Genomic DNA, 22,559 nt, shown 5'->3' on the forward strand with positions numbered 1-22,559 from the left:
GTTTGAGGAAGAGCCAAACACCTCCTAAGAGGATGTCTAGATAGAATCAAAATTACAGTTTTAAAAATATTTGTACAGTATATAAAATAAATACGTGAAAAAAATTTATTTTATTTTATAAAAAATTAAAAAATACTTTTAGGTGTTTTCAAATATTCCAAGCCAGTTCCCTGTCGTTTACTTTAATCCGCCCTTCTGCAGCAAACCCGGATGCGTCGAATTTAGTCAGTCCTGTTTATTGTTAAAAAAAAGAGCAGCTTTACGATAACTTGCCAGGATCAGACATCAGTGAGAAGTAGCATCTCAAAGACAAGACCAATAAGCAACGGGTTAAAAGTTTTGCTTCCGACCTTTTACACATGTTTGAAGCTCACTGGATTTGACGGAGAATTAGGCGCGCAACAACCTATTGATGGGCATATCGCATATAGGCGTCTTGTAATGGGAAACGACGGTATTGGTTAATCATCTAATTAAATTGTGTCTCAAAATATCATATACTTGGGAAACTAATGCTTTATTTGCAATGTTGGTTGAGGAATCACGAGTGTCCTGTCGGATTTTGACTATAGATGGACCATTGAACCCCCATAAACCGCGCCGCTATATTTTCTACATTGCATTCATGAAGCACAATGCTCTGTTTTGCTTAACCACATGCAGTCTCAAATATATAATCCAAAAACATGGAGTTAAATAAAAATTGGCGTTGAAGAACGACATGGTGAGTTTAGCTAAGGAAGAGAATGGCTAATCCTTAGAATATTTCTCACAAGCCACCCTATCTCTTTCTACCTAGCCGGACCCTGGGCGTCCAGTTCAGAATAACACAATGTATCCAAATCAGCTCATCGCCGCCATATTTATCCTCTTCCTCGCCCACGACGTCTCCGGTCAGCCCTTCCACATACGTAACCGTCACGGTGGTCACCGCCATGGCGGCCATCACCGATACCATTATCGACGTCCTATGCTGCCCAGGCCAGGCGCCCACCAAGGAACACCGGCAACACCAGCAGCGCCGAAAAAACCCGTCGCAGTTCCTATTCCGGCATTACCATTTACCCCTGTCACGCCTTCTCTTCCAGCCACACCAAAAACCCCCGTCACAATGCCTGCCAAACCACCACCACCAACGTCGCTGCCACTCGGAATAATAGGTGAAATCTCGGAGCACGCAAAAATGTTCGGATGGGACCCAATGAAGGTGATCAAAGGATGCGGTCCTAGCTGCGACTTGCTCAAATATCTTCACAAGCAAGAATTCCTAATAGCCCACAATTGGGTCAGGCTTTTATTCAAACTGCCATCTTTCACGTGGGACGAGAAGCTCGAGAGTGCCGCAAAACAATACGTGATGCAGCGCTACAAGGATTGCATGGATGTTCACTCGAACCTTCCTTACGGAGAGAACATTTTCTGGGGCCTAAAGCTGCATTGGACGCCGTCGGACGCGGTGTATTCTTGGTTCAATGAGAGCAAATGGTACGATTTCAAGAACCTTCAGTGCACGGCGCCGCCCGGCGAGGATTGTGGGCATTTTACGCAGATTGTGTGGAAGGACTCTGCGCGTTTGGGTTGTGCCCTCCAGCATTGCCAAGATCCCACTAAGGGTATGTTGATCGTCTGCGAGTACGACCCTCCCGGCAACTACGACAACGAGAACCCTTTGGACGATAACAATGCCAAACACCACTCCTAATTCATTTTAGCTTCCTTCCATAACCCACACACACACACACACATATCTATATATATATATGAGTGCGGATATATATGTGGTTGTACTGCATTGCTACTTCATCCCCCACGCATGCTTTTTTGTATCTCTTTTTATCCGAGGGTTGGTGGCATAATTTACAGAAACATGAACAGAATCAGATTCTTTCTTGGTTTGGAATTGGAGCCTTAACAGAACAAGATTCGCCTTCCATGTTTTTCAATTGGTGATAATGAAAGGTGAATGAAGATTAAAATGGAATGAACATACAATAAATCGATTGTGATTCCCCTGCCATGCCACCGAGATATTATGCTTGATGGTTACGCCTCAACTGAACAGAGCAGGACACTGCATGTACCGTAACAACTACCCCGCGCTCTTTTTCTCCCTGCCTTATTACTTACTTCATTCAAACGTAACAATATCGATTTGAAAAATGGAAAAGAAACTGCGATAACGTTCTCGTGTCAGATTTTCATCGCGAGAGGGAGAGGGATATAGCAGGGCAAAAGCAGAGCAACAAAATAATCAAAATCAGAATTCTCATTCATCTACAAACAGGGTTCTAATGAATCCTCCTCATCGCTAATTCTTGACCTTTGTTTTTTACGGGGATGAGGGATGCAGCAACACGCATGGTTCAATTTTCAAGTGAGTTTAGGTGGAGTCACTGTGAGAAGACCTTGGTGTCTAACTGGTACGCCTTGGTGAAGAATGCAGGCCAACAGAGGTAGGTAGACATTATACTGCTAATAGTCGATGCACCTATCAGCATATTCATGACCACAATCTGAAGTTGAATGGCCTCTAATGGTGATGCCCCTCCCATAATCATACCAGTCATTGCCCCAGGAAGCGATATTAGACCTACAGTTTTGGCGTTGTCCACTACAGGCGAAAGTGCAATTACCAGAGACCTTTTCACCTGCTGATGCGTAGCTTGTCGTGGGGTCGCACCAAGAGCCAAAGCCGTCTCAACCTGAACAAGAAAGGGAGGGGAAAAAAAACTCGTTTCATTCAGACTTTGAAACCGAATCTTCATAAAGAGTAAAAGGCTTACTGACCAAGTTCATCTGCCCCTGGACGTCGTCTCGGAGTCTTTTCATGGTAACTCCGGTGACAGTCATTGAATTTCCGACCATCATGCCGGCGACGGGGATGATGTATCTGGGAGTGAAGGGAACACGCTCAGCAACACTAGCAGCAGCATAGTGATTGACGTTCCTGTGAGAATGGAAGCACCGGCCACATATTTACCACGAGGGATTTGTTTGGCTCGTTGACCCGCCGTGTAACCAGCAACTATCACCTTCATCACAAATTGATCCATAATTTTACGGTCAATAACGGGCGGTATTCATTTTTTTCCCCCTTTTCTTCTCATCACTCTCACAGATGAAGAATATTAAGTGCTACTGAGTTGACTCGGTGTCCATGAATTATAAGTCATCTTCCATGGAATATTTTGGGAGCAGAAGAATGGATTTAATTTTTCCTGAGCGAGCGACCCGATAGAGAATCTGAGCTAGTTCTGAAATGATCCAAGAATTTTTTTTTTTTTTAAAATGCTGTTGAGATCTCAAAGTCTGTCTTTTCTAAATATCAGACAATCATTTTTTAAGTTCACGGGGTCAATGTGAACACTGAATTCTGATTGAACATCGGCAGAGATTTAATTTTGAAATGTGCATGCGGTTATCAAAAATCAAAGCAAAAGACATAATTTTAAAAGCTGAATTGAAATACTTATTTTTGAATGGTAAGGGAAGTGATATTTTGAGGTCGAATCATTGGTGGGGACAAAAAATAACAAAGGAATACACGAACGAGCATTTCAAAATGAAAAAGAAGACTCTGGAATTTACCCTCATTTCGTCGGTAAGAAAGATGGGGGGGGGGTAAAAGAACAGAACAGGATGAATCTTCGACCCAGAAAGAGATTGAGTTCCTCAAAGACGGCATAGAAGTTTGCCTTGAATGTTTTAATCCAGAAAACTAGAGATTAAAAAAAAAAAAAAAAAAGAGGCGTTTCATTGATAAAAGAAGCACCTTCTTGTTGGCGCCGGGGGCAGAGAGAGTGTAAAACAAGGCCATACTTGGATAAGAGGGATTAGAGACATACCATAAAAAGGTAAGCGAGAAGGATCCATCCGACGTTGTGATGACTGAAGATGAACTGCAAGACAAAGCCAATAACAGAGAGCTGAAGGAAGGCCCTGAACATAGCATAAAGCATCTCTCCCTCCAAACCCAGTTTCTGCAAGAAGGACAAAATGACGGCCAAAAGCACCACCGCAGCAGCGGCCGCCGGCTTCCCCATACCTTTCAAAACCCAATCAACCATGCTAATCCCCTTCGCCCCCACCATGAATCGTGTGGTTTGCAGGTATCATCATCCTCATCATACCGTACTGCTGAGTTCTAGCCAATATATATATATAAAGCCGTATATCTCAGAAACCACCCTCCCCTGGCTCTGTATCATCTCGTGCAGTCTCAACCAGGTGCCCCACTGAGGCCAAGCCCTGATATTTATTTATTCGTTTTTCATACCACAACAAAGCTTACCTATTAACGTTTTTGCTCAAAAAACTCCGAGGGAAAATTGGAATTTTTGTTAAACACGACAATCTTTTTATTAAATACAATCTTATTTGAAACATTATTGTGTACTAAATATGGCCACCCTTCTCAGTAAAAATTCAAACTTTAATTTATTATATTATAAAAAATTAACTTTTTTTTTACTGAACCCAGTTTATTGATGAAATACCGATGGGAAGTTTTTTTAAACGGTCATTAGCCGAAAAAAATAGGACGTACGTTCGAACACGGAAAAAGTCGGCGACGGGTTACTGGGCCCCGATCCACCCCACTTTAACGGTGAGGTGGCAGTGAGGGAACCCTCTCTTAATTGTCAACTGTGTTGCTTGAGCGTGACAGGCGAACCCGATGTATTTTACTCCGTTTATTTTGATTTTACAAGGACTTCTAGATAAACGGTCATGGAAGATGCTCATCCCAAGGGGTGCGAACGATTTGCCGGGAGGGCATCCTTCAACAGCGCCGCTGGTGGATGACCGTTTGATCAGTGGCAAGTTGCAAGGTGTGAGAGAACAGCATAAATGAGAGCGGATTGTTGTTCATGATTTAAGGTTGATGTGGGATCATAAATACGACATCTCCAATTAATTTAACCTTTCCGTCTTCTGTCTTGCTGTCATGTGATGTTCATGGTTTTGGTCAATAGCACTGTACGGGCACGCGTCTTGTCGCACGTTACCCGTGGACCGTTTATGAACAAGAGGATTTTTGTTTTATATGCATTATTATTATAGTATTAGTGCACATGTAGATAAGGGTATGCGCCGGGATAACTTGCAATTACTCCGCTGGTCAAAACACCTAATTATTAAATTGGTTTTAGTTTTAAATATAAGACTCATTTTTTATATTTATTAATTTTTTTTAAATTATCCTATAAATACTCTCTCGAACCATAATCAAGTAGAAGACGTATTAAGAAAAATGATTATGATACTTTAGAAAAACATATCACATTTTTTATAATTAACTAACTTTATCTAACTTTCTTAATCTAATCAAATTAATTAAATGGGTTTTATATTAAGGATAAGAGAAGTATTTGAAAACAGCATGGCGTCTTGTTTTTTTTTTTTTTTTTGACCAGCCGTTCTTGTTTGTTTCACGGCCTTCTTTATTTCACTCTACAACGCCGGCGAACTACCTTAATTTGGCCGCAGGTAGGCCATTGCTTCAGAAGAGAATTCATGCCACACAAACCATATCTTCAAAGAATCTACCGTTGTGGGCATTGATGGGCATCCACTAAGATTTAGGGATTGTGATTTGAATTTTGTAAAGACAAAAAAAGGATGATTTTAGGGAGGCAGTAAGAACCCATCGCAGCCATTCATTTGTAAAGTCAGAGTTAATCTCTGGCCATCTGTCCCTTTGTTTTGCTAAGTATTCATAATTCATAATGTTCTCTAAGATGATGAACTGTTTTACCTCGACGATATTTAAAGATCTCCTGGGACCAGTTTTGGGTATTTTCCATCGAATCCAAATTCTGAAACCTACATTTGCGTGGCCCATGGATCTATGCTTTTAGAAGTGACTCGGCTATTGTTTTTATCCTTAAAATCCCCAGGCCTTAAGGCCTGAAGAATCTGTGAGCCACGATGGACGGTTTGATTGGGCTAATTGGGCCGAAGCCCTGGCAGGCTCAGATGCTTCAAACTCGCTGGTGCGGCAGTCTCCTCTTGCCCTCAACTGACCAGCGGCCAGTTCACCTTGTAAGCTCCGAGCTTCTTCCCGCTCGGATCGAAGATGAGTCTTCTGAGAGCCGCACTGAGGTCGAACTCTACTTTTCCCACTCTCCGAGAATGCCATGGCTTCCCACCTCTCCTTCGAGCCACGTCCAGGATTTTCTTTTCATCCGAAGCAGAACAGCCGCCTCAGGATCCACAAGCCGAATCGTTTCTGCGAACTCCTCGCGAAGGTACGCCGTTTGATCCGTTTCCGAAGCCTAATAATGCAAAAAATTATCCTTTATTGGGTATTCAATACGGCAACAGATAAGAGTAATTCGCTATCGACTTTTCAGTATTGACAATTGCACAGGAACCTAAGCAAGGAATTTTGTTAACATATCGCTAATTATGCTGTCACGATATTTTTTTACATTTCTAGTTTCTAATCTTAATCATTTATTCCATCCACGGCCATGATTTTTTTTCACTGACAATGAATATGTTGGTAAACCATGCATTCTTTTGAATATATTTGATTAACGGGGATACATGTGTCATTTAGAAACAAAGTATATGCTAGATGCATTTAGCCCACTCTTTACTACTGCTGGCTTCACTATCGCTTTGGCCTTTGATTAATCAGTTGTTCCATCCGCTCTTTTAGCCAAAGTAACAACTCGCTCCTTTCTGTTTCTCTTCTTAGGTTTGGCATATGGTAGGCTGTTGGGCGTTCGTAATTACACGCTGAAAACAGATATAATCCACTTTCTTAAAGGTTGTAATTTGACCACGGAGGATGTCAAAGTGGACTACGGCCGTTACTTTACGCCCCTTGCAATGTAATGCCTTCAGTCTCTCATTTTCCTTGAAGGGAACTGCGAAAGTTTTAACATTTTCGGCACTAACATCGTGATTGACTGCATTTCTCGCTGACGAGTGTCAATAGCATCATTTGTCTGTTTTGCTATTTTTTTTTTTTAAAAGAATTCAAAAGATTCACTTTCATACCATGCATCATAAAGGCATGAGCTGATTATTTTCCTAGTTCGTCTCGTGAGCATGTTATTGTTCATATTTAACTGAAATCTCTTGATACATTCTATGGTCAAAAATTACTGGTTGAAGAAAAGATTTTGGCTATCATCAGGATGTTGCAATTCCATTCTTACAATGACTATGATCGGGCTGTAAGACATATTGCAAGGAATGGTCGCTTGTACAGATTGGATAGAGTATGCTGCTTACATTTGTCTATCGCAAAAGATTGATCAATCTTCTTATGTGTATACTTGACTAGTGCTTGATGATATATATAATTGTTTTTTCTTGGTTGTTAGACTGATCGTGCCCAATGGGATGTTGTTACTCCTTATGATGGAAAAACTGTAAGTATAAATTAATTATGTTTTCCTTATTGTTTTTAGGAGTTTGAAGTGCTGGTTATTCTTTCATTATCAAATGTCGACACTCAATGAAGATAGATAGCTTTTTAGTTTTTACCCGTTTTAAGTGAAAGAATTTAGGTCTTTGCATGCATGCATACAAAATAACATCTTGATTGACAAATGATACATTTAAAACATAACTATCTGTTACAAATTATGAAGAATGTCATGGTACCTTTTCAGTTGCAGAACAATGTATGCTTTCTCTCGTATAAAAATAACATAGAAGTTGCATTTTCAAAGTTTTTTTTATCTGATGCTTGTTTTTCTTTTTTCTTTTTTTTTTTTTGGGGGGGGGGGGGGGATAATATGTAAGCATTTATGCATGCAATCAGCTAGTTGTCTTGATTTTGGGTGTCGATGGAGTATCTATTTGAAAGGGTTGCAAAGTTTTGAATATGGAATTTCGCCTATAACTGTCATATATGCAAATGACTAGCCAGTTTTTCGCCTTGAAATTTGGTTGTTGAAAGGCTGTGATTTGTTGACTCCAAAGCATGACAATTATCTAACAGCTGCCTGTTTTTGCCAGATTTTGATGCGAGGATTTCCTCGAAATGCACTAATAGATGAAATAGAACGTTTTCTGCATGGTTATGAATATGATCAGACCTCCATCAATATTTTTCTAAGGTTAATGTCAAACTATGTTCTGAATTATAAGTGATGTTCAATATTTAAGATTTTATCCAGATGATGAGTTTCGTGTGCTCACAGACAGGGAGAAACTTTTGGAAATCCCGTTAAAATGGCTACAGTACGTTTCCGTTCAAGGACTGAAGCAATGAGTGCGTTTATCACAAAGAATAAGACGTTTTGCCTTAACAGCCCAATTTCGATTATGGTTCTCCAGTAGCGAGTCTATGCCACTCCCTCGCGTTACTGTCACAGCTGGAGCGTTTGCTTTCAGACAGAGAAGACGACTAATCTCACAGCCTAGTTTTATTTGTATTGCTTTTTGTGGTCTTAGTTTTTGTGTCAGAAATAGGGGGTGACCTCAGCAATTTGGCCTGGCCATCCTAAATTCTCATGTTTATTTTGGCTGCATTGCTTCTCTGTTCTTTTCTCCCCCCAAGGACGAAGTTTATTCCATTTCCCCCCTTTATCTATATAATTAATATGATTATTATATCTCTACAATTCTGTCTCATCGTAGTGACATATCGACAACTGGTGAATTCGTTGGATATGTGTGGGAGGATCTTCTTCTGGCAATTCTCCTTCGTAACTCTCCAGCTGCCCGTGAAAATGTGGTAAGATGATAAATATGTGATATAACTCTGGTAGGACTCTCCATTGGTGATTTTCCTCCGAGATGACTGTACTGGTGCATTGAAATAGGCTCTCTTCTCTGATTACTTCCAAGATATCTTAATGAGGAGCTCGGGGGAATAAAATAACAAACATGATTCTATAGTATACACTAGGTCCTGCAACTAGGATGAAAAGCAAAAATTCGCTCCACTTTGTATGCACATCGTTTCTCAACTTCCATGGATCCCAAAGGAAAAATGTAATCCGTTAAAGCATTAGCAGATCAAGGCATCTGTTGCAAGAAATCTTGGAACTTGCAGAAGCATACTAGCTCGAGCAGGGTTGTCAACGTTGCTCGGATAATCTTCTAATTCTGCCTGCGCGACATGTTTAAACATTGAATCATGGTAACAATAGTCTCCTACTCTCCTAAAGCAGATCAAGTGCCCGCCTACAGTTCAATTTTCTATTTGCTTTTTGTACGATTTTCTGTCTGAGGCGTTAGAGGGTAAACTTGTCCCACAATTAAGCCTGGACTCAGTGCTTAAAAGGTTTGCAACATCAAACAGAGGTGTATTATCAGTATTGTTATCCTTACAAAATATCATCTCGGTTCTAAATATAAAAACTAATTTGTAATGTAGATTATATCAATATATTTAGACCAAAGGTAGTACTAAACTATATCAAGTGTGCGTGCAACGAGAGTATCCTCTACACGAAACAGGAAGAGAGATGCAAATCTATCGTAGCATAATCGTGTTCGTCCATTTCAAGACACTCCGCAACTTCCTCCTCAAAACAAGTTTAGAATGTTACATAGGCCAATAGACCGAGGCAGCGAAGTCAAAATCTGGTATGTCAAGTTGCGCCAACTCTGGCAACGTGCTTGACGAAGTTCAAGCTTGATCCTGTGTTAACAGCAAGACCTGAGTGCGCGTATAAGATCCAATCCTGGACATCATTTTATTTTTGCAATCTGCTGAGGATGAACCATTAGGAATGTTCTGGAGTTTCCTTTGTTAGAGCCAGTTGTAATGTACTTCGTATAAAAGTTAGTTTGACATTCAATTTGGTTTTAAATATAAGTTCCTAATTCATTTTGTTTTTCACATTTTTTTTTTCAAAATAGTCTTTATAATAGTTGCGTATGTTAAAGATTTTATCAAATAATAGTTTTAGCTAATATATATGATTAGTAAAGATATTCTTAAAAAAATAACATATATTTATTATAAATAATTAATTTAAAATTTTTAATCTATTTAAATTAGTTATTTCTACAAACGACCGGAGGTTGTAATATAATAGTATCAACTTGGACCAGTAATTATAATCGGGACTCTGTTTTCTTTGTACTACGTACATTTGCCTGCCTTGCCTTTTCACATCTCGAAATTGGAGAGTTTACCTGCTGCTAAAGCATACAATATCACTCAAAATATCGTTGCTTTTGTACTTTTCAGTATGAGCCCATGATCAGAGCTCGCTTTGCGCCCGCAATGCCGTAAATCTCCATTATAGGGGAATGAATGCCCACGAGGCCTTATTTTATAGTCATTGACCATGCTGGTATAATCACAGTACATTGAGAATAAGGCTGCGAGATTGTAGATGAGAAGGCCAATATATGTGTACACACACACACACTTTTATTTTGTCAGACGCGTTAATTACATTATCGTTTTCATTTATATTGTCGGCGACAAGAGGAAGAAGCCATATTGGTGGAGCCATGTCGTTTTCATTGATGAACACAGCCAAAAGCAAATTAGTTCGGGGGGATATGTGCTTGAACTGGACATTTTACCTGTCGACAAAATTTCTCCATCTTTTTCTCGGTGTCATCAGCTGGAATGTTTTGCTTACTTATTACAGAATGCTCGCCATGTCCATGCATCGACCTGATATGCATGGTGATTGGGTTGATTATCTTCCAACGTAAATATAGAATTATATGTAGTAGTTAAGCATGTTAATGATTTAAAATATGGTACTCTGGTAGCTAGGAAATATGATGAGTATATCACGATGGATGGAGACCGTAGTAAATATAAATTCCTCTTTCGATTGTCATCATAATCGCTTCTATATAATGATTAAGCAGCTAGTGGACAGAAATGACTGGTTATTAGTCTTGATCATTGACTATCTTCCGATAATAGCACAGCTTATAAAAAGCAAATTAAAAAGAATGCTAGATACATGTGTCTCTTTCCAATCATGACCACTGATTTTTTTTCTTCGCTAAACTTCTGAGAAAATGAGTCAATTAAAATGATCTCAAAAGGAATCTGAAACTGAAACTCCAATTAAAAAAATAGTAACTTTAGTATGTAATTTAATCATCTGATCCTAAAATGTAAAACCCTTATACACACTAGTATAAAGGTTTTACATTTAGGACTCGAGGAGTAATTTATTCTGATCTAACAAGAGGATTTTGCTATCATCAACAAGAGTCTGACATATATCTTGACATCTCATATTATATCTAGGTTATCGAAAATGGTACGGTTTTCTATAAATCTTATATTTTATATAGAGTGCAATTTGTGTGCCGATAAAGGTTAGTTTAATTAATAAGGAGTCGACTTATAACTCATAATCTCATAATATAAAATGAGATGAACAATTATTCTGCACTTTTAATTTCTAATTAAACAGGAAATAGTTAGAGCAAAAAAGATTAAACAGTCATCCTATGGGCTCATTTGGATTGGAGATTATAAGTATTTATTAATACATTTTACGTAATTCAAGATAATTTTTTTTTACATATTTTTTTTGTAATCTATAAATCATAATTAAAAAACTACTTGTATACTATTTCAAATAAGTCTTATATCTTTTCTCACTATAAAAAAAAAACTAAAGAACAAAGAAACAATTATTTTATAAAAAAAAGACAGAGAAGAAAAATCAGTGTACAGCACAGTTGCAAAGTTCCATGTTGGATCCAAGTCCATAAAAAGGCACAGATCGGTCCTCAAAGACTCAACTGCATCGAAAGAGAAGCACATGATCCCATAATGGAAGAAAGAGCAACCATCTTAGCAGCAATCTCCACTCTCCCTCCTTCCCAACTCTCCCACCTCTCCCTCTCCCTCCTCTCAGCCACTCACCTCCACCGCCTTCGCCTCTCCTCCGTCCTCGCCTCCCCTTCTCTCTTCTCCGCCACCCTCCGCCACCTACACTCTATCTCCCTCCCCGAAAAGTACCTCCTCATCGCTCGCCACCTCCTCTTCTCTCTCCACCGGATCACCACCCGCTTCCTCTCCGACCTCACCATCCCATCTCCGCCTTCGCCGCCTATGTCCACCGCCATTCGACAGAGAGACCTGAACGCCGTCCTCCTCCTCCTCTTTTTCTGCGAGACCCACCAACACAACCCCACAGTCCTGGAGGAGAATTATTCGGATTGGAGGCTCAGCTTATGTAATATTTTCTCTGATCAGTTGCTGACAGCTGCTTATTCTCCCGTTGGGGCGAGTACTTGGACGGCTCTGGCTCCTTACGTTGATATGGTGAGTCGGAGCTGGAGACTTGTGAAGATAAGTTGCGGCGGGGGAAGAAGGGGGCGTCGCCGGAGACGATGGCGGGACTTCCGGGCGTAGAAGTGAAGGAAGGCGGAAGGGAGTGTGTAATATGTAAAGAGGAGATGAAGGTGGGGAAGCACGCGTGCGAATTACCATGCGAGCATTGGTTTCATTGGATGTGTATATTGCCGTGGCTGAAGAACAACGACACGTGTCCTTGCTGTCGCTACCGATTGCCGTCCGATGATGTCTTCGGCGAGATCCAACGGTTAATGGATATGTTGATTAAATTGAGCGGGCGGCAAAGCCTGGTTTAGTCATGAGTGCGTCCAACCTTCACACCATACGTGCACAAGTCCATACGAGGAAGACTGAATGATGTGGACACGGTCAAAGTGAAAAGCTTTTTTTCCCCTATTTTGTTGTTAGCCAGAGTATCCTTCTACTTAAACGGTAAGAAACTAATCTCTCGGAGTACTGTCAGGCACCGTGATGACAACTCCTCCTAACAATTTTTTTTTTTTCATACACACCATCCCAAAAATCAAACTCAGAATATGATATTTAAAATGCTTAAATCCTTTTTATTTGGACTAATACTTATTTTTTCCCCCTCCTTTTTCATAAATTCGTTATATTTATCACGAGTATTGGCAAGAGGCGTCCAACTTAGGTTGATGAGTAGGCTAGGTCCAGGCCCAGGTTTAATGTGGATCTGTGTCTAAGTAGGTCTAACAATATTTAAGCCCTCACTTAATAATTATCTACGGATCTAGCAGTCTTTGGGCCCATAATTTCATGAAACATATTCTATCCCTCGTCCATGTATCTATCAAGTATCAGTGACATAATTTAAATCCAACATTTATGGGGGGAAAAAAATTATCTGTGAGTAGAGAATGATATAAAATAGGAATAATTTGGACCCTCCCTAAAGACAGAGGTCCACAATGAAATTTCAAAGATATAGTAGTAGGACCATCACCGGGTCGTGGGTGCCAAGAAGAAGAGGATGAAATGAAGGGCGCATGAGAAGGTGGGCATCTAATGATTCCGTTTGCGTCGTGAGAAGAGGATGACACGTGTCAAAACGCCATCAACTGACGTGCCAATTAAAGGGCCGCTATCTAGTGCCTCTAGTTCTGATTATAATACTTTATTTGTAGACTATAAATAAAATTTTATAATTAAAATTAAAAGTAATACTCCCTCCGTTCCTTATTATAAGAGACATTTGATGCTTATGGCATGTTTCTATATATAAGAGACATTTAAAAGTTGTTTCTATTTTTTTGTGTTGATTTCCTATTTTACCCATATTTATTGTCTCCAACTTACACACTCTCTCCTTCCCACTTCTCTTTCTTTAATAATTTAATTGTTCTCTCTCATGCTCTCTCTCCTTATTAATGAGGGCATTTTTGGAAAAAAGATTATACTTTTTACACATTGATTGTTCTTAACTAATTTTAACTGTTTTTTTGATCAACGTAATTCGGTTATTCGTCTCTTATAATAAGGAACGGAGGGAGTATTTGCCAACGCGTGGAGCGCTCCAAAAGCTGGGAGCGGCTAACTATTTACAGCATTTTATAATTGCCTTGTTGTTGAAGTAATTATGGAGTGTATGAATTAGACGTTGAAGCCGTTAATTACATCACAAATCATAAAAACGGGGACCATGCTTAAAGCTTCTGAATAAGCAGCTATTACTAAGGGGGTGTTTGACAAAACCAAAACCTAGGTTTCAGAATCACTTTTCTGCAAAACGAGGTAAACTCCTCCACATATTTACTTCGTAATCCGTAAAAGCACTTCTGAAACCATGATTTGGTTTCTATCCAAACACCCCCTTAAATCAGTGACCACTCCTTTTGCTTTGAGTGCACTTCAATCCCTGTTCCCTCTCCCTCCTACTATCCGGACATGAACCCAGTTTAACCCATCATTCCATGTTTTGGTTGAAACATGTTGAATTGCCCTGTGAATAAAATCACAGGAGTATGCAAAATAAATACTTGATCTAATCGATTATTATTTTATGCAGTTGATAATGATACACTCTTCTAATTCTTAATGTAAGACTTAATTAGCTAATTTAAGTAAATTAATGATGTCAGTTAAATTAGCTAATGTGATGTTTTTTTCCCTAAAATATTATGATCATTTTTTTTAATTTCCCTTTTATATTTCTTACATGATTATTGCTGAGAGACTATCGATAGAGTTAGTTTAAAAAAAATTGATAAATATAGAAAATAAATTTTGCATATAAAACCAATATCAGCTTTCTAATTAGGCACCATATTATTGACCAGAGGAGTAGAGAGTCGGGTTTTATGGGTTGTTTATGAGTAACGGAAATAAACGGGAGGTGATTAAATGATTAGCAAATAAAAGCCAAATCCTTTCCATCGACAGTTATGAACGAAGAAATAAACAGGCATTCAGTATGCATGCTTCTTTGAATAATAATTGCTGGATGGGATGTGAATAGAGATAGAGAGTTAAAATTATTAAACTCAAAACTCGTTTGAATTGGATTTTTCTCGTTTTTGAAAATTCTCACATGGCAGTTTTTTAATTAAAGTCCACATGAAGTTCCTTCCAATTTTCCACTGTGATGGGTAACTTAACGGGTTGAAAACAAGTACTCTAGCAATCTGTCCATATATTCAAAAATACAGTCTTAGAAGACATAACAAATCGGCAAATAAAATTTTAAAAAAATTGCTTTTCACAACATAACCTTAAAGATATAGTCTTCTGGTCCTTAATATAAAACCTAATTATAAAATTAATTTTAGTCCTAAATATAAGACATATTCTTATATCTATCAATTTTTCCCAAATCACCCATATTGATACTTCCTCAACAATAATCAAGTATGGGAGGGAGGGAGGATATAATGAAAATGATTAAAGTATTTTAGGAAAAACATGTTATATTTACTCCTCCGGTCCTTAATATAGGACCCAATTCTTGAATTGATTTTGGTCCTAAATATAAGACCCATTTCTCATATTTATTAATTTTCTCTAAATTACCTACATGGATATTCCCTCAATCATAATCAAGTAGAAGAGGGAGAGGGGTATTAAGAAAGATGATTACGGTGTTTTAAGAAAAATGTGTCACTTTTCTTATAATTAACTAACTTACCTAACTTTCTTAGTCTAATCAAATTAATTAAATGGGTTTTATATTAAGGATCGGATGAGTATTATAGTTAACTGATTTACCTAGCTTCTTTAATCTAATCAAATTAGTTAAATATGTCTTATATTAAAGATCAAAAGAGTATTATTTTGACAATGTCATTGTTAATACCTAAGCAATCCTCATACACGTTCGAAGAATGAGACGACACCTGGGTAACTTGGGATTTATTGGCCTTTACGCCTTCTAAAGAAACAACAATTGCTTTACGCAAACTCTTGGCCCTTGGGTTTTTGGATTTATATTTATAATTAATATAATTATTTAAAAAACATTCAAGGGAGTATGGCTTTTGTAAGCTTTGTGTTTTCGTCAAACTTTATTGAGTTGAAAGGATGTTTAAAATGGAAATTAATACACTATACTCAACAAAAGATCTGTAGAGAGAAGTAACAATAATCATGACCAACAAATTAAGATGCAAACAATGCGGCCTTCGGTGGGTACAAAACGTTATCATTGGTTTGATTTGATGCGCAAAAGAGCAAATAAAATAATTATAAAATTTTCTATAAAAATTAGTGTTGTGTTTCTATTTTAAAAATAATCAAAAGATATTCTTTTAAATTTAGATAAATATGAAAAATGTAAGAAACTAGGCCAATATATATATGTTACTTCTAATTCTTAATATAAGAGTTAATTAGAAGTTTAATTTGATTCTAAATATAAGATCTCAATCTACTTTATATCTCATATTTATTTATTTATTTTCAAAGTAATCCTTATAATAGTTGTATATGTTAAATGTTTAATATACTTTTAGCCAATATATGATTAGTAAAGGTATTTTAGAAAAGACAACACTTAATTATTATTATTATTATAAATAACTAACTCAACAAAATTTTTTTAATTTACTCAAGTTAATCAACTACTTATTATATTAAGCATCAGAGATAGTATTATGCAGACTATCTTTGATGATCGATGTTAGAAACTTTTATGTTCTTAAATATGAGGCCCCCCCGAAAAAAAAAAAGGTCCTTACTAATCGTGCTGTAAATAAATATTCACTCCGTTTCATTGTATTCGTCCTTTGAAAGTTAATTATAAAGAGTGAGGAATGCAATAAATATATAAAAATATGATATACTATTATGAAGCCTGCTTCTCATTTTATTTCGAACAGTGTTTAATTAATACCCAAAAACCATTATTGTACTCCCAGGATAAAACAGAAAAAATAACATTAAATTTTGCATTCAAATTGAGAAATAAAGGCTCATGTGAAACAAATTTTTTATTCTAGCCACCTAGTCAGAATTAAGGAAAGATTTTTAAGCGTAAATTTATGATTTTTACCCATATTTAAATGAAATTTTTTAAAATTTGCTTTCCCATTCTGCCTAATAATTAATGACTTTAAATAAAAATAATGTTAAATAATATAATTAATACCTTATCAAATCAAGAAGTGTTCTGCATAACGTAGTTATTATGAGCTCAGTGTATACCTTATTAAAAATACCATGTCTTACTTCTCTGCCTTCGTTTCAACACACAAACTTCAGTAAATAATGCACAATAAGGGGGGGGGGGGAACTCGAGATGATTATTACTGTGCAAATAGAAAAGCTGCGTCAGATTCTAGTAGAAGTTGTCGGGATGTGGATATTTATAACTCTCACCCTCGCTCTGACGCTCACACACTTCAAAATCACCTGCTATTTTCCTGTGAGTATTATTCCAAGTTCTCCTTCGGTTTTCAAATTCCCAAAGATAGCGTCTTTTCTTTCTTTCATTTAATTTGAACGCGGGCTCTCCAAATTAGACTAACGAGAATTCACATTTCTGGGTCTGAAGTCTGAATTGATCCGAGCGAACCCACTCACAACATTTGCGTGCGAAGCCCAAAGATGAGCCCTTGCTGCGACCGAAGCACGGAGAATCAGCTCACCCTAGCTAATGCCGACAAGGAGGATCCAAAATCGAGGTGGCTTTTTCTTAATATATATTTTGTTTCTTCTTCTCTCGTTCTGCATTGTGAAATCTGAAATGGGTTGTCCATGAAGATGGAATCACATTGTTGCATGGGTTATTTCAGGGGCAAGAAAATGGAGAGAGATGAGGGTTTGAACACCGTGGTGCGGTGCCTGAGAGGAAGATTGCTCGCTGAAAGGCAAGCCTCTAGAGTTGCTAATGAGGAAGCAGAGTCTATGGGCAACAAGGTGCTCTGTCACTTTCGGTGAAATTTTTAATCGATTGTGTTTCATGAGTCACATTGTGAAGCTTTTAGCCTGGCAAAACTTTATTCCATGTCTTTATTTCTATATCCTTAAAAAATGAAAATTTCTTGGTGGGGTTTTTGGGTGCTGCACAGTTGGTGGAGCTGGAAAAGAAACTCAGAGATGAGATCGAATTAAGAGAGAAAGCGGAGAAAAGGCTCAAAAAGCTGAAAAAGAAGCTTCAGTCCCTCAAGTTATTCTCTATATCAGAAGAATCAGTGCAATTATCTTCGCCGGAGAAATCTGAAAGTTCTTGTTGGAGATCGCCTGCAAGTAGCTCTGCTTCTAGAGACTCAGAGGCGAGTGGAACCAAGACTCGTACAACAGACTCATATTGGTTGGAGAACGCAATGCACAGTGTTTCAGAACCCTCAGCCTCCATGACACATGGCTATGATGACTCTCAGGGTTCTGATAACTCCACTAGTAATTCAAATTCAGATTGTTCTTCCCCCAAGAACTCAATTTCTCAGGATTTGAAGCATGATGAAAGCAGGTATCCGATTTCAACATGTAGAGTCATAGCACTTACTGAAACAATCTTATCTCCTAACTGCTATTCTTTAAGCTGGCTGATTCTTTTTCCCTGTCCTGTATTCAAGTTCGACCTCAAGATCATCTTCAAAAGATTCCAGTTCTCAAGATTTGAAGAACGACGAATGCAGGTGTGTTGTATTTGATACATGGGGAGAGAGTTACTTGTTCTGAGCAGTTTGTGTCTGTGAAGCCAGGTTTCAAATTTTGATACTGGGATTTTGCTTCAGGCTGTCAGGATTAAGCTCAAAATCCTCAGTGACCGAGTACGAGGATGATGACAGAGATTTCATCGACAACTCTCTGGCACTAGTTCCAGTGAACTTTCCAATAACAAACACAGAGGCAAGAAAAGTAAAGCCAGTTCATGAAAGTGTGGTTGAAGCTCTAGATGCATTAAGGCACGCGAGGGAAAAGCTACTATGCTCAATGGGAACAAGGCACATGATTCAAGTTGGCCCTACCTAAGTTATCACACTGATATCTTAATTATTATAGTAATTATGCTGAGCTTATTTTTCTAGTCACGTTGATGTATGATGGAAAATGAGATTAGTTAGCCCTGGAATTGGAGCAAGAAAGAGTAAAGTTGATACGATGACTGGCCTTAGCTGGAAGGTAAAGTTTCTTTTGGGTGTGTCACTTGTCACACATGTCATGTGATGTAGGGATTTGCTGTCAGGCTGAGGTTTGAGCTAAGGGGGGGGGGGGGTTCCGATCATTCTGTTGACAGTAAAAGGGTCTGAGTTGTGGAATGAGGTCCCTTGATTCTCGTGACTTTCGCAACCATTATGATTTTTTTTTCTTTCGAGTTTCATGGCGAGTTTAGGTTGGATCTTGTTATCTCACAAGGGCAGGCCTGATCTGTGACTTGATCTATCTGCTGTATCAGTATCACCTGGGTGTCTTATCAAAGGACAACTATGTTACTAATTTGAAGTCAGAATAATTGATAGACATGTAGGAGCAAGAATGAACGTTATTGACAAGTCAAGATAATGGACAATCATCCCTAATTATCCGCTAATTTTTTTTCTTTTGGCAGTCAAAAAGAGTGTGCCCTGTTCTTTTTCATCGTTGAAAGTAAAAGATCAGAGAGTCCATCTTTCTGGTCTACATTCGGCAAGTTGAGACTTGAAAGAAGCTTCTCCGTTTTACGCATTTCAGGCCCGCACAATAATAGTTCTCCCTCTAACAGTGAAGCCTTATCCCCCACCCACCAAAAGAAAAAAAAAACTTGAATTCTTTCATGAACCAACAGACACTACAACATTTGGTATTGATTTTTGAATGACTGATAATGCTAGGAAAACAGTTTAATATAAAATATAAAATCGTATCTAATCAGGTTTCAACTCTTAAATGATTGATCAAAAGCTTCCCAGTCTCACAAGCAGGAGTATATGTTTATTATTAAACACTTAAACCACTCTATTTTATGTATCCGAAAGCGTCATCTCTGATTCAACTATACATGCAGCCCATTTATTATGAATGCAATTTCATATATATATGGTCAAAAGAGGAGAGAGAAGGTGATGAAACTGAATCTGCAACAAAACGCCTTAACTTGATCGAATTGTAGTTCAATTTTAGTACGTGTGTGTTAAGTGAGGTGGAGTTGTATGGGAGGGTCGCCTCATGGCAAGACAACAGAGCCAAACAATTCCCTAAACAAATGCTAGAAAAACGGCAACATAATTCAGAAATCAATGAGAGAAAACCAAGTTTGCAACGTTGGAAAAGGAATCACAAAACCATGTTGCTGTCTTAATATTACAGAATTCACGAATTATTGCAAGTTCCAAGAAGGTGTGTGGATACGTGTACCACATGTTTTTGTGTCTGCACAGCCTCAAATTTTTTTCTCTCCCTCGTGACCCTTCGCCATCAGAAAGCTCCACTTTATTACACCAGCCACAGCACAAAACTATTCACGACATAGCAGCTCCCAATTCCAACTCCTAAACAAACCTTAAAAAATTTCAAATTCAAGCTTCGAACAAAACAATTAAGTAATATGGCCAGATTGGTGAGTCATTTTGCGTGTTCCTGCCAGATCCATCTTCTTTCATATAACTACAGTATTACCGTACAGGGGTTGGGATTTCCATGGCGTTTCTAAATTACTACTACTTTGCTATTGCTTTGTTTCATTTTAGGGGTTTTCATATTCTTGTTAATTTTTGTAAGGTGCAAAAGTGAAAAACAAAAACGTGAGTAATGCTTTGACTTTAAAATCTATCAGGCCCCTACATTTGTTTCCACAAAACAGTTAGGTGATTATGAATCAAGAAAGTGAAATAACAAGGAAAATAAGCCGGCCACAGTAACATTGAAATTTTATAATATACTTTAATGTAGATATTTACATAAATATATTTATTATTATTTCGACAAGAATCAAGCCTACATTGAAGTTCTTCTCAATAATTAAAGCTGATACGAGGAGAAATCTGAATAGAACTTGTATTGCTATAAGATGAATAGCATATGTAGCGACGATAAGAGGGCGTGAAAACGTGCCTGTCACGAACTGTGAAAATAGTAAAAGTTACGAATGATCACGAAAGATAAACCAAGAAAAATATGATGCAAACCCAGAAAAGAGTTCCCTAAAACAAAGGATGACAGCTTTAAAAGGTGATGGAACTGAAAGTCTCAGCCAAGGGAATGGAAGACTCGCAGAAACCCACTTGGCCACACGAGCATCGAAATCATTCACAAGGGAGACAAATAAATGGACAAGAATAACAATGTCAGACTCTCTACTTCAAATCTCTCTCCATTTCCTCTTCTTGGATCTCTCTTTCTGACACTTCTCTGAAGACGAACATCATCTGCCAAGAACCCCCACACACTTCTCCTATCCCATTGCTCCCTTTCATCCCTTAGATCTTCGACCATCTCTGCCATATTGAGTCTTCGTCTTCTCTTCCAGCTAGCCCGTTCTCCACATACCCCACACCTTCTTACCCACTGAACCCATTCAGCTCAGGTTCAAGGCACACACGACAGAGTATCACCACTCCATATCGATATTCTCTGTACTTACATGCTAACTTTGTGAATCTCAGTTACTTCAGTCCATACCCATTTGTTCCTTTTCTGATGGGTATATAGCTTTATGATCTGAGGTCGTGTCCGTAGGTGATAAATGCCAAGGAGAGAACAGATAAATTTTTCTTAGATTGACGAATTGCCTGAAGAAATGGTCAAGTCATGCTGGAAACCATCTGTGGAAGGTGAAGATGGAGAAGGGAGTGGGAAGGTTGATGGATTGCTATGGCACAAGGATTTAGGCAATCATCTGTATGGGGATTTCTCAATGGCCGTAGTTCAGGCCAATAGTTCATTGGAGGATCGAAGTCAGCTCGAATCTGGACCCTTCACTTGCAATAATGATAATATGGGTCCTCAAGGCACCGTCATAGGTGTCTACGACGGTCATGGTGGCTACGAGGCCTCCCAGTTCGTCACCGACAATCTCTTCTCTAATCTCAAGAGTATGCTCTCATCTTCATTATCAGACCTATTTGGTTGTTTTTTTTTTAAAAAAAATATTTCTAATTAGCACTAATTTTGCTGTTTGATCCAGGACTTGCAGGCGAAGAAGGAGGCATGGCAGAGAGTGTTATAAAGAAGGCGTATCGAGCAACAGACGAAGGATTTCTGTCTATGGTGAAGAGAAAGTGGATGAGCAAGCCAGAGATTGCTTCCACAGGGACGTGTTGCTTAGTGGGGATAATCTGTAATGGGATGATATATATAGCAAATTCTGGAGACTCCCGAGCGGTGCTGGGAAGAATGGAGAGGGCAACGAAAGAAGTAGTAGCTATTCAACTATCCGCAGAACACAACGTTAACATAGAAACAGTAAGAGATGAAGTTCGATCAAAGCACCCCTTTGATTCACAAATTGTGGTCCTGAAACATCAAGTTTGGCGCGTCAAAGGCCTCATTCAGGTACGCCAAGAAAACAATATCGACAACACAGAACAAACAGTGCTCAAATCCCATGTTTAAATACAAGTTATGTTTTTGCAGGTTTCGAGATCCATAGGTGATGCATATCTGAAAAAGGCAGAATTTAACAGAGAGCCTCTGCCATTGAGGTTTAGATTGGCGGAATCCTTCTTCAAGCCTATTCTCAGCTGTGAGCCGTCAATAGCAACGCAGAAACTCCATCCTGACGATCACTTTCTCATATTTGCTTCGGACGGTTTGTGGGAGCACCTTAGCAACCAAGAAGCCGTTAACATGGTCAATAATAACCCACGTAATGTAAGCTTCCAAATGTACTGGTCATGTTTTTATGTGTGTGTTTATTTCAGAGTTT

General features: G+C 38.4%; 6 protein-coding genes across 6 annotated transcripts; 5 read left to right on the forward strand and 1 right to left on the reverse strand.

Annotated features, from left to right (window-relative positions):
* Positions 1-832: 832 nt before the first annotated feature.
* On the forward strand, positions 833-1,702 carry LOC114732004 (probable pathogenesis-related protein CaO19.6200). The gene has a single exon (XM_028919276.1). It carries the CDS (start codon positions 833-835, stop codon positions 1,700-1,702), a length of 870 nt encoding a protein of 289 aa, XP_028775109.1.
* Positions 1,703-2,223: 521 nt separating this feature from the next.
* LOC114731997 (protein ALUMINUM SENSITIVE 3-like) lies at positions 2,224-4,067 on the reverse strand. Its single transcript, XM_028919270.1, is given in 4 exon segments — positions 2,224-2,702; positions 2,788-2,906; positions 2,909-3,032; positions 3,846-4,067. Coding segments are annotated over 4 exon segments (777 nt in total). The 3' UTR covers positions 2,224-2,390.
* A 1,950-nt stretch (positions 4,068-6,017) lies between these two features.
* LOC114731999 (uncharacterized) lies at positions 6,018-8,579 on the forward strand. The gene is made up of 6 exons (XM_028919272.1): positions 6,018-6,248; positions 6,704-6,839; positions 7,148-7,232; positions 7,338-7,385; positions 7,978-8,078; positions 8,163-8,579. Exons 1-6 carry the CDS (start codon positions 6,077-6,079, stop codon positions 8,299-8,301), a joined length of 681 nt encoding a protein of 226 aa, XP_028775105.1. The 5' UTR covers positions 6,018-6,076; the 3' UTR covers positions 8,302-8,579.
* A 3,152-nt stretch (positions 8,580-11,731) lies between these two features.
* LOC114732005 (E3 ubiquitin-protein ligase SGR9, amyloplastic-like) lies at positions 11,732-12,316 on the forward strand. Its single transcript, XM_028919277.1, has one exon. It carries the CDS (start codon positions 11,732-11,734, stop codon positions 12,314-12,316), a length of 585 nt encoding a protein of 194 aa, XP_028775110.1.
* Positions 12,317-17,229: 4,913 nt separating this feature from the next.
* On the forward strand, positions 17,230-18,991 carry LOC114732002 (uncharacterized). Its single transcript, XM_028919274.1, has 5 exons — positions 17,230-17,394; positions 17,506-17,629; positions 17,782-18,182; positions 18,289-18,351; positions 18,451-18,991. The coding sequence occupies exons 1-5, from the start codon at positions 17,318-17,320 to the stop codon at positions 18,686-18,688; spliced, it is 903 nt and encodes a 300-aa protein (XP_028775107.1). The 5' UTR covers positions 17,230-17,317; the 3' UTR covers positions 18,689-18,991.
* A 2,185-nt stretch (positions 18,992-21,176) lies between these two features.
* Positions 21,177-22,518, forward strand: LOC114732006 (probable protein phosphatase 2C 38; the record flags this gene model as incomplete). The annotated part of the gene is made up of 3 exons (XM_028919278.1): positions 21,177-21,726; positions 21,819-22,186; positions 22,268-22,518. Coding segments are annotated over exons 1-3 (914 nt in total), but the record flags the coding sequence as incomplete, so codon positions are not given.
* Between the last annotated feature and the right edge of the window lie 41 nt (positions 22,519-22,559).

The sequence above is a fragment of the Neltuma alba genome, unplaced genomic scaffold, assembly GCF_004799145.2.
Source record: "Neltuma alba isolate B1F8T4 unplaced genomic scaffold, ASM479914v2 tig00012868_pilon, whole genome shotgun sequence".
Taxonomy (NCBI): Eukaryota; Viridiplantae; Streptophyta; class Magnoliopsida; order Fabales; family Fabaceae; genus Neltuma; species Neltuma alba.